At 38.1% G+C, this 12,280-nt stretch overlaps 1 protein-coding gene across 6 annotated transcripts in view; it reads right to left on the bottom strand.

Annotated features, from left to right (window-relative positions):
• Positions 1-12,280, bottom strand: part of TTLL7 (tubulin tyrosine ligase like 7) — an 80,966-nt gene that overhangs the window by 52,087 nt on the left and 16,599 nt on the right. For all 6 annotated transcript variants that reach the window (XR_012661278.1, XM_075098013.1, XM_075098011.1 and 3 more), the window contains 5 exons: positions 8,594-8,769; positions 8,311-8,439; positions 7,268-7,389; positions 6,515-6,582; positions 1,287-1,445 (listed from right to left, as the gene is read on the bottom strand). Coding sequence is in view for 5 of the 6 variants with exons in the window: in XM_075098013.1 (XP_074954114.1) it covers positions 1,287-1,445; positions 6,515-6,582; positions 7,268-7,389; positions 8,311-8,439; positions 8,594-8,618 (503 nt within the window). In the remaining variant the exon portion in view is untranslated. The remainder of the gene's footprint in view (positions 1-1,286; positions 1,446-6,514; positions 6,583-7,267; positions 7,390-8,310; positions 8,440-8,593; positions 8,770-12,280) is intronic.

Consider the following 12,280-nt stretch of genomic DNA (forward strand, 5'->3'; position numbering starts at 1 on the left):
CTTCCAGTCTGCCTTTGTCACAACTTCTGCCCAAGCTACAGGTGCAAAGAACTTTCGGTGCTAACCTGACTCAGTGATGTGTGCAAAGCAGGACACTGATCAGTACAGCTCAGGATGGCATAGATTAAAGCTCAGTATTTCTGTATGCCAGTTTCCCCACATCAGAATGAAAAAGGTTTGTATACAGACAATAAACTGGCAGCCCCTAACTACACAGACTTTTAAATAACTGTAATAGTTAATATATTTCAGCATATCATTATTAACCCTGAATTCCCATACCTTTGTTGCCTTAATTTTACCCTCTATCATTTAGGATATATTTCAGTGTTCTTGTGCTGAATACTCCTAATATACTGAAGTACTTTCTAGGCATTTCTCTGAAATATGCTGCTACCTTTTTCTTCAGCTTATCTTTGGCCCTGTCAAGAGGACTGAAGAATAAGGAAATGGAAGAGTTTGGGAGCTTTACTCTTACAGTAATTCTGATATATTTTTAATAACTAAGAGTTTTACTAAACTGGATAATCCAAACTGATATTAAAAGCAATAAAAGCTAAAATGGAAATATCTATAAGCAAGAATCCAGGTAAGAACGAAATCGTAATATTTATCTCACTGGTTTTACTGTGCAGCCCTCTCACAGGCAAAGCCATTTCAACTCAAATGCAGGTTGCAGCCTCTGCAGGGGTGTCCCTCCGGCTTGGGTGTCGCCTGCTCCCAAGGGCACACCTCCAGCCGCATCCCCAGCAGTGCCTCCTCTGTTTCTCCTACACCTCGTGACTGCCGCTCTTAAACGTGTTTGTGCTTCTCTGAGCGGCTGCAGTTTTGGCACACAATGGGGTGGTTGGGCGGGTTTCAGAGCTGTGGAAGATCCTGATCATCTCCCACCCACAACACCCCTGCAGCAGCCAGCCCCAAAACCCTGCCGTTTATGCCCAATACAATCTCACTGTTAATCTAACCACAACAGATTAGTAAATATATGCTTTAGATAAATTCGCTATAAAAATAATCCTAATCTTAAAAATTATTTGAGGCTTATCAGAAAATGCATTCTCTAATTATGTCACATTCAGAACAACATTAAAATACCACTTTTATTTAGCTCTAGATTTTAGCTGTTTCTGCTTGGTAACCCATTGTCCAATACGTGAACTTTCTCATATCAATCATACAACTTTAACTACAAACTTCTTACTAATACACAGCTTCTGTTAATGTTGTAACTAGCACTGGGTTGCACCTTTAATGAATAAGAAGCCTGAAGTTAACATGCACCTTACCCATGTCCCATTGCACCGTTAGCTGGTTTGACTATGAAAGTTTTCTGTCTACGTTTCTTCTTCAGTTCTTTTACATAGTTCTGAAACTGTGTGTATTCTGCAGGGAAGATCCATGTTCGAGGAATAAAACTATACTCCTGAGGCTGACTCTTGATCATTCTGCAAAAAAGTATAACTGAGTTAAAAAACTTTTAACTACTTTGATGTATCAACCCTCAGGATTAAAAAGCACTTACAATAATTTGACAAGTTAACTTTTTTAACAAAATGCTGAAATATTAAAGCAAACTTCTGCAGTCGTTTAAGAACGGTTAGAGCTCTGTAACATATTTGTATGCATACTTTAACAACAACAAAAGCAGACTATCTTGTGCATTTTTGCTTATTATCATATCGTATTTGCTTATTGTGTTAGTGGCATCCATCTCGTTTCTTGACATCCATTCATTGCTCTTGTAGTTTTTGTTCAGTTAGATGATTTAATGCTACTCCTATTCTTAGAAATAGTAAACTTACAATAGACCATGTGATTATAGGTCTTTTTCTACCTAATAGACTCCTGGATTCCTCTTTTCTAATTTTTTTTCCCTTGGCAGGGGTGGGGATATTTGGCAAGTTTTATATTGGTATGTATTTGGGGGTGTAGGAGGATCAACACACAAAAAAAGAGGACCTGGGATATTTGGAGTTTCTTCATGGGTGCAAAAAAATATTAACAACAAGGACTGAAATCAAAATTAAAATAACAGCCATTTAAGAAGAATTTTTTGTTTCTTTCAAGTCTTTTGCAGGATTTTCAAAAGTAAGGAATTGTAGTAAATCAACTTTGACACAGGCCGAGCAACTGCTCATGTACCTCCAATCTAGGGCAAAACACAGAAGCCTGGATTTGTGTTTGATACCAGCATATTGTGATTGAGATTCCCTGAGCACCTTATTTAGTCAAAAGAAAGCAAAGAAACGCAAAGCAAGCCAAGAGGGGAAAAAATAGAAGAACCAAAACAAAAATAAGGTTAAGACATCATAGGGAACAATCTCTGAAACTGAATCTGGTTAAAGGATGCAGCAAGGTCCCATCTCCCTGCTTTAGTAGCTGTGGCAGCTGAGGCAGTGAGCATATCTCATTTATAGCTCTGTTGTCTGAATGCATAAAAGACAAATAGAGAGGAAAAATGGTAGAGAATTCATTTAGCAGAAGTTTCCATCACCCAAAGCTGTGTATCTGGCAGATAGGAAGCATACGCCCACACCAGACCGGCAGTATGGGCTAGATACATATGGCTTAGCTTCAAGCAGAGAGGCTTTAATACTGGTTAACAGCCAAGTTATAGAAGCAAGGAGGACTTGGTGGTACTATGCAGACTAGTATAGCATAGTTCTCAGCTGAATAGTTTAGTCTTTCCTGAGTTCAATACTGGTGCAGCTACCTTGTTTTAGGTACTCAGAATACCTGACACTTCATACATAACCTCATACGAAATTAGTTTGGGTAACTCAAAGCTACTCTGTAACACAGGGTGGACACATCTAAAATACAAACATCCACTGACCAACAGAAAGTGACTGGTTGTTTATAAGGAAATTAACTGACACAGGAAGCTCCCCAACTTTGATTTTTTAAAAAATGACACTATGATGAACTTTAATACTTTTTAATTAATTACCCATTTAGGTATACTTCTCCTTTTGTAATGGAAACTAATAGCATCAGGATAATTTAAATGTAAAAGAGACTTACAATATCAGTTCAACTTTCCACTTCTGCTGTGAGCCTACATAATACTCCCAGTGCAGCATAAGACAGTTTTCCTTTAAGTGGCTAAAATGCTAATGGAAAAAACAGAGCTGCCAACCACATCTGTAAGGCTAGGACTGTAGCCAAGCCCCGCTGGTATAATGGATACACTGTCACAGAAATATTTAGCCAACTACCCAACAAACACTCTGCAGAAACCACAGGAGCTATAGCAGTCACAGTACTGCGTGAGGTTCAGTGCCTCTGCAGTTTCATTGTAACTATTATTTTTACAGATCTGGTTTGATGAAAACCACCAAATATTCACAAAAAAAGTTTTAAAACACATATATAGATATTATAAGTCATGATTCATGCATATTTTAAACTACTCTCCATCTGCTATATACTTACAAATATTATTACCTTGCTAGCTGAATAGCTTATCTAGGCAGAAATTATCCTGTTTTTAGACAAAAAGCAATTTCTGTGTTAGCTTCCATCCCTCTCCAAATTATTTATCATATACACCCTGAAGTCTTACACAATAGAGACCTGCCATTTAACTTATACACAGGTTTCAATACACATACTCCCTACTCAATGAACATAGCTTCATGGTACTCTAGATACATCAATACTATTTTGTGACTGCAAGTACATCAGTTCTATATGCCTTTTTCTATCTTATGCATATGGGTAGGCTACAAACAATAATATGAAGCTCAATACTTAGCCATTGTCTACAAGTTCTAGGGCTCTCTAAAACTTTCAGCATAAGAACACAACTCAGTTCTTTCCCTGCTTGGCCCTATTCAGAAACGGCTTCGGAACATCATCAAGGAGCTTGTGGAATCAAGACCTATTCCATTACAATAGCCCCATTTTTCAGCACATCTGCTATCCACTACTGCGGGTAACCACTTCTTCACTGTGCTGCTTTATCCTTTAGCCTTTGCAGCCCTTACCAGGAGATCTGAGAATTGAACAGCAAATTATTGTTCTTCTGAGTGCTATTTTAGCTCATGGATGTGGTCAGACTGTGTTCTTGTTTCTCAGAGTGCTTTCTGTGCAAGAGAATCAAAGATGTTGAACAAAACGTAGGTTACTAAAGACATGACTTGTCAGTCTAATAACAGGTTCCACTGCCTAGGTTTCATAGATCCTCTGAGTGTTCAAGTATGAAAGGAGGTCAGTGGGTAGGTATGGATGAGAACGATTCTTGGTCCATGATCAGTTCACAAACCTTTTAAACGTAAAAAACAAAGGTGTTGCAAAAAATGTCACCTCATACATGGGTTCCCCTTTCCATTAATCCTGTACACCTTCTCCTCCACCTACTATATTCATTCGGTAACCACACTTATCCTTCACATGAGGAGATCTCATCTAAGACACCATTTACTGAAATCAAGATCTAGTTGGCCCTACAACGGCACCTTTTTTTTCTTCTTCCCTGATCATTCTCATTGAAAATGATGCTCATGCCTCCTTTTGTTCTCAGTTACATTCCTGCTTCTGTCTGTTCCATTAATGTGTCCCTACACTTCCTGTGCTGGGTTGTCTTCTTTCACATTACACATGCTACATATTACAATGCTCTCTTCCACCCTTCTGCATGTGAAAACCACATTGTCCTGTGGTCCAGAGTGCCTGGATATTGGCTGTAAGAGGAATTCCTGAAGTGCAATTCCTCCGGAAGAGCATTTGCCTCTCAGAGTCCAGTAGATCTTTTTCTTTCTCTCCATTCCCAGCAGCTTGCATAAAATGGAAGGGTAAGATCAGTATAAAAACAAAGGTAGAAGCAAAATAAAAAGGAAGTGTCTACTGTCCACCAGTTCGCAACAGTTGTTTCATAAACTATCAACGGTGCAAAACCCACAGCTATTCTGTACGAGTCAGCATCAGCAATAGAAAAGACTGCATGCAGCAGAAAAGCAAGAGAACAGTTAATGTTTCTGCACTATCCTGTTCAAACAAATACGAACAGAACAGCAGGATATGGAACAAAATCCTCCACTCTACGGACAAGAGCCAGCCTAACCACGTACCGCAACTGACTTGTGATTTCACATACGTATGTCTGCTTCACGAGCAGTCTCAAGACGTATCATTTTGATTTTTGTAAATTATGGATACTAAGTACTGAATTGTGAGGTTAGTACTGCGAAAACCAGACTGATTAAACCCCTGTTAATATCTTAATATCCCTTAATAACCCTTAATTTCTACTGATATTAAGTGAAGTCACAACATAAGTATGTTTGACCCAGAGTTATCGTATCAGAGAAATTATTCCCATCTTATCTATAACATGTGCAATCTGCACACCGAGTACCTTTAAACTGTGTTTCGAACTCAGAATTCAGTAGACAGAGAGAGGTATAACCAGACTGTATTTGAAAACAATGCGTGCATGATAACAAGAGCCTTTTGTCCATTTTGCACATTTTTTTTTTTACATCACAGAACTGCAGCAACACAGGGAGACCGCTGCCTACCAAGCTGTTCCACTGTTTCCAGGACCTCTCCAAATAGCTGTTTGCTATCTCTATGGTTTTAGTTAGTGTTTAAGTCTGGAAGGGGCAATGAAAAGTGCTTGTGTAGCATGTATGGACACACACATCCATATGTAAGACATGTAGACACCATAGCAATGCACGTAATATTTGCATCATAATAGTTGCATACATGCTACATGCTATGTGGTCTAGTTACAAAACAGAAAAGGAAACAGAGAGAGGAGATATCACATTAATTATATTAACATATGAAAACAAATTCTGTTCTGGTAACAGGAAATGCAGGGTAGGTAACATTGGGGGCCAAAAGATTAACTCTATTAATAACTGCTCTTTAAACTAATTTAGATTAGAAGAATCAAAACATCCACATACATTTATCCCTAAACTTCTCCTTATTACCAGGCTGCTGAATCATTATTTAGTATAGTTTTCTTACAGCTCTTACTCACAGATTGTCAGCTAGGATAATTTCTCAGAACCCAGTTACTCCATTGGAGTGAGGTGAATTTATAATTAGACAGAAGAGCATCTCTGACTTATTTCTTATACAAACAGTACGATGCTTCATATTTAATATACACAAAAATATAACAATTAATTATTTTAAACAATATCTATCCACATACCTGTTATTTTTTCTGTTCTACCATTACAGGATATATGCCTGGGTGTATTATGTATTAAGTGCATTATACAATAATTTATGGCTCTCCTACATTCTGCAGCGCATAGACAGAGAACTGAACCCGCACCGTTTTCCACCTAAGTCAATTGGAGAGATACAATAGCCCGCTCCAATGCTACAGATCCAGGACCAAAGCCAAAGTTATTAACGAACTTTGGAAACTATTCTTGGTCCTCTCATAGCCTCTTAGTAAAAATAAACAAACCTTACAAGCAATAACTCAGTATTGTACTACATTAAATACTATGGCTGAAAAACTTCTTAATATTAAAAGGAAGATTACTTAGTCATGTTTCTTGCCAGAAAATCCTTTCTGCAGATCTCTCCCATTCCTGGAAAATGGTTGATTCTCTGAGGAAGGAATAAAAAAGACAGTTAGTTGGTACTTTTTAGCTTCCTGATATACCTAATACAATCATTTAAAACGTTCAACTGCATGCTCAGGCAAACATAATTAGTGTTACACATAAATTATTTAAGATAATATCTTACATCATACTATGTATTCTTAGTAATACTAAAGATACTGTACATTGTATCCTCCTCCACCAACATGAGTACGCCCATTGATTTCATTTCAGACATGAAAGGAGATTATAATACTCTTTTTCACAAAGCTACCTAGGAACAAAAAATGCTATCACAAAGTAACGGTTAAAAAGGAATTATTTATTCACAGAAACTGGGGAGAGGGCTCTGCTTCTTAACTTACTGCTTAAAAGCTTATAAGCAACTTATAAATTATGTTTTGCATCTTCTTTCAAACTCTGATCGTTCACAACACCCAGCTGGCAGACAAAAGCATGAAAACAGCCCCAAATACTTAAGCACCAGATTCCAAGTGGTATGAACAAATAACTCTGGAAAGGGAAATAGGATTTTAAAATACATCGTGATACAGCCTTATTGCAGTGGTGTTCTATGTGGGTTTTTCTCTCCCCATACAAATGTAGCTGTCCAGAGGTGAGACATCACTGAACGCTTCAGAGTGAAGCGGTTTAGTGAGACGTGTCAGAAATGCTTGCTACCACTCTACCTGATAGTTCCGAAGTTCAGCGATCTTTTCTTGCTGCACAGCAGAATCACTCCATATAAGGTTAGCTGTTTCATCTTCATCACGTGTTTTCACAAATCCCATTTCTCGTATTACCACACGTACTATGGAGAAATCACATACTTAAGGAATATTTCAAATCTCTAAAATAGTTCATTTTCAAAATTTAAAAATTCAGTTAAGAATTTAAACACTTCCAATATTCAGCCCTTTGTCTGAGAACAATGTTAGCATGCAAGCTGTTATTTATCTTACAATATTTCCATCAGCCTATTGCAAACCTGTCTTTACAGCATTACAGCACCTGAGGCTGGAATCAGAGCACAACCACTGATGGGAACTGTAAAGAGCTTCAGGGCATTCCACGGTCATCTAGTAAAAGTCCACTTGCACAGCTTTTAGACTTGATCTTAGCTACCACATATGTTAATTTTAAAAAAGTAATGACTCTAAGCATCACTGGAGACAGGGGACAAGAATGCCTCCTTAGTCAAGGTACAGTAGCTACAAAAGCAAATGCATACATTATTTTAATATTAAAAAAAAAAAAGATAAAAGACTGATTATGTGGCAGACACAACTCAGGTTCTAGCAGAAAAGATTTTTCTGAAGTAGTCCCCAGCATCAAAATACAGTAGTAGATTTTATTGAGAAACCTCTGTATAATAATATTTAACATTAAATTTACAGTGTTCATCTTTCAAAGCTTTAAGTAAACTTCTAAACACATCCATAACTCACAATTAGAGGATTTTTCCACAGCTTTCTTAATTACTTAAGTTTTTGCATTTCAAGGCCCTTTCCCAAGTAACAAGTGGGGAGTAATAGGTGCACAGTGTTCAAAGCTATCAACTCAATGTTACAAAAAAAAAAAAAAACAAACCCCAAAGGTTTCTTACAAAAGAAAATCCTTTGGAAATGCCTCACTGTCAGCTTGACGCAAAGTCCGTTAATCCAACCCATTAGTTAGTAATTCACTCGCGTCAGTGGCTATTAGGATGAAAACAAAATATGTAGCTTCCTACCTATTTCATACTTCGTGCCAGCGACATTTGCAGTGATGACTCCGTTCTTCTTCTTTCTGACTTTCCTTTTAATTGTGCTTTGATAGGGTAGTTCCGAACTCAAAGTCAGAGGAGCAGTTCCATGGTTATCTTTGAGAAATAACGTTGTAACTATCAACATCTTTATAACCCAAATAACGTATACCAATGAACTACAAACCCAAACATGCACTTCATTGTAACTTAGCGGTACAAGCACACTGAATAATTAATAGGCTGTATTAAAAATCCAAGACTACCATACCTCCCTCATTAGGCAAGGATGGCATTATAACCTAGGATAGTGCAGAAGCAGAGCCCAAATTCTGTTCCAAGTGCTCAGAAAATGATGGATCTGTTGAAGCCAAATTATTTAAAGCTTCGGTCACACCATTTCAGTCTCTGGTTGTAGCAAATATTACTTCCAGAATGGATAGGTATCTGTATTAAAAAACAATAAAATATAGGAGAAACTTTGTCACAGAGATCCTGAAAAAAATATAAACAGCAGAAAACTAAATATGGAAATGTTTGTAGTAACAAGTCAAAACTAATGCTTATTTTAAAAGACTGATCAAGTTACAGTATATACAAAAGTTTGTTCATTACAATTCAATTGTTTTGTTCCTGGAAAAAATAATTTTGCAGTATTAATTTTCAAAATGAGATTATATTACCTCATTTTTTAATTTTCATCTGTGTATGAGAGAATTTGGGCATGAAAATAGGTAACACTGAATTCAATCAACACTGCAAACTTCTATCTCCACAAAGCCCTTCAAATTTATAGCAATTTTAAACTGTATTTTAAGGAAAAATTTAAAATGAGACACACTGTGTAATGTGTTTTCAGGTACCAGATAGGAAATAACTGAAATCACCTTAATAATGCTTTTCCACTTCTTCATTTTTCAATATTTTTAAAGCATTTGTCCAATAATCGCTTGGTAACACATGGCTGGAGTTTCATTACCACTTCACGACACAACGGACATAATTTCAAAGGCACTTTGGGCTGGCAAGTATCTGAATTGTCAGCTTCTAAAATTAGTAATTATTTGCATAAAATGCTGTTTTTCAAGTCTACACTGATGCAAAATTTCAAATTTTTTTCCCTCTATGAATACACTACCACATGTGAAAATCCCACATATTAAGAAGTTTCTTAGGTCCAGCTTAAGCACAGAAGAAAAATGGGCTAAAATATTAGGAAAAAACTTCAGGAATAAAATATTTCTAAACGCACTGCTACATGACTTCAGGTGTGCAGCACTATTATAACAAAGTCTGCAAGGAAATAAATGCTGTCTTTGGCAGGCTGCCTCAAACAGATCTACACGTTTTCAAAACATATGCAATATAAGTTACTGATTTTTAAATGCTTTCATTTCTTTCTTGCAATTATATGTGTGGCTAAAGTTCCTTACCCTAGCTTTAGACGAGTTTATATTGCCACTTGTGGTGGTTTCAAAACTTGTTTTAAACAGCAGAAAATTACAGTAAAGTCAAATTCATCCATGTCTTATGATGTAAAACATATTTGGTCATAAGATTGCACAAGATGTGCATTAGCAAAATGACCAGAGCATTACTTATAAATCCTCTTTGGTTCGGTTTTTTTTTTTTTGTGTGTGTGTGTACATACATGGACACATCACACAGAGAGAGAGAGAGAGAGAGAGAGAGAGATACAGTTATATTCTGGACAAGTCACCCTCTTGGTAAGAAACTATAAAAGCAGATACCTTGAGCTTCATACCTTTACACACAGATGCAATGTTTGACAGCACAGTAGTAACTCCCAGCCATACCTCCTCGCAACATACTTTGCTGAACCAGAGCTCACTAAGAAAATCCCCCCAAACTGAACTAAAACTGGCAGGTCATTTTGAAGTTTTAATGTTTTGGATGCCATCATCTGAGAAGGTGGCCTGAAAGTCCTCCTGCCTGCTGGCCTACTAAAATTAGACACAGAGATGGGAAAGGAAAGCATCCATCTTCCCTAAAACCACTGTGAAGGAAAAGCAGTGCCGGGCACAATGGCTCACTGAATATTGCATGTTATCTGTTTCCCAAGCTAAGAATACCACCAGAGCACAAGACATGTTTAGTTCCTGGGAATAATACTGAAGTACGCCTGTCAGCCAATTAAGGACTTCTATGCACATACACAAACGCCTAGCAGTGGTTCTTCCGCTGTACTGGCTAAAAACTTTCAACAAATTTGGAAGAATGTCAAGAAGACTAATATTTCCCTCTGAGAAATGCCAGCCCTTACTAATACAGCATCCTTTACAAGCTATGATATGGTAATAAAAACCAAGCAGCTCATAGAGCTTTCATTCATCTTATAGTCGCAGGAAAATACCTGCCCAAAGTAACTATAACACACCGTATTCTGAAGGTGGACCATAAAGCTCCAAACTGCACTACATTGTTGAGTTAGTGTTTTTCTTTATATAGAAACTATTCTACTCTTTTGCCTAAAACACTCTTCCAGGTTTAAGTAGAAAGCACCAACCCTCAAGGCACATGACTTTCAGCCAGCCAACTTTTTAGCACACGTACACGAGTCGATGATTAAGATTTATGGTCAACTTCAGAGTATTCTATGAACAATTAGTAGTTTGCCCATATGGAAAACAAAGTAATTGGACTGACTAACTCTTACAAAAATCTCTGCAAACTGATCTTTGAAGTAACTCTTTTCTTAACAAGATTATGGATGACAATTTTCATTACCACAGCTGAAGCATGCACTCCTCTAATGATGCCAAATCTTATTGAAAAGACACATGCAGTCTATTTGTCAAAACCTGATTTAAACTGAGTTTTTCAAAGACAAAAGGGACCATTACTGTATTGTATATTCAAACTTACTCCAGGATTTTGACTTTTCACGAGCACTGTCCTATGCCAATAAACTGTAGTCTGCCTTAAGCTTGTATATAATAATTCAAAATTGTTTTACAATTGCTTCACTTCTCCTAAGCCGCCCATCTCCAAACCCCCATTTCACTGAATGCCAAAACACCAGCAGTTCTAAATTAGAAGAACTTTTCCAAAATATTATACACACAATGCAGTCCTTTCCTTTGTCCTGCTGGAAGCACCTCCTTTCCAACAGGCAAATACAGTCCAATGAAATTGGACAGTCTCAGCTTTTCTCCCCACCATGTCAAGTGCCAGGTGAGAGATAGGGCATCTCATCTGGGGGAATACATTACCCAGAGCACTCGCTGCGAGTTGTAGGCTAAGGTGCGGGAGCAGTAGACTTGCTCCTGCTTAGACCTCCATGCTTTGTGCGTCCCCGGTGCAGTTCCAGTTCTGCAGCAAGAAAACCTAAGACCAGGCAACTGAGGAGGCTGCAATCCTCCCGAGGAAACTGCAACTGTTTGTTAGGTCCATTAACACGGCTGTGCATGGTGGGGCTTCATCACACTGTTCTCATTCACTTCATAAGCTGCTAAATGAGAAGAGGATGGGGCTCCTTCCTGAGCTGTTTTGGAACAGCTGTGCCAAAAAAACCCCAAGGACCTCAGACAATAGCGAACTCTCTGCAAATGTTGCTCTTTTCATCCCTGTCTCAGCATATGGTGATGCAGAGAATCTCTAAGAGCTACTCCAAACAAATCTGGTTTGGACAGAGAAAGAAAGATACATGAGTGTCTAACGGGGGAACGGGTCACTCGGGAGAGACAGGACTACACCTCAGAGCAATAAATGAAGGGCTCTTGCTGCGGGGAGGGAGCTGGAAGGAGAGGGATGCACACTGACAGAGCACTGAGATGCAACACTGCCATGCCACATGCCCTGGCAGCCACAAGCTCCCGCACGTCTTTCCTCTTTTTGACTTCTATACAGCAGAAATCACTCCAGAGTCACTTCATTCTCTGACCCAGGTCCTCCCCAGGCACCTTTTTCTAGCTCACATCCCTTCATTTGTTATCGT

The sequence above is a fragment of the Phalacrocorax aristotelis genome, chromosome 6 (assembly GCF_949628215.1).
Source record: "Phalacrocorax aristotelis chromosome 6, bGulAri2.1, whole genome shotgun sequence".
Lineage (NCBI taxonomy): Eukaryota > Metazoa > Chordata > Aves > Suliformes > Phalacrocoracidae > Phalacrocorax > Phalacrocorax aristotelis.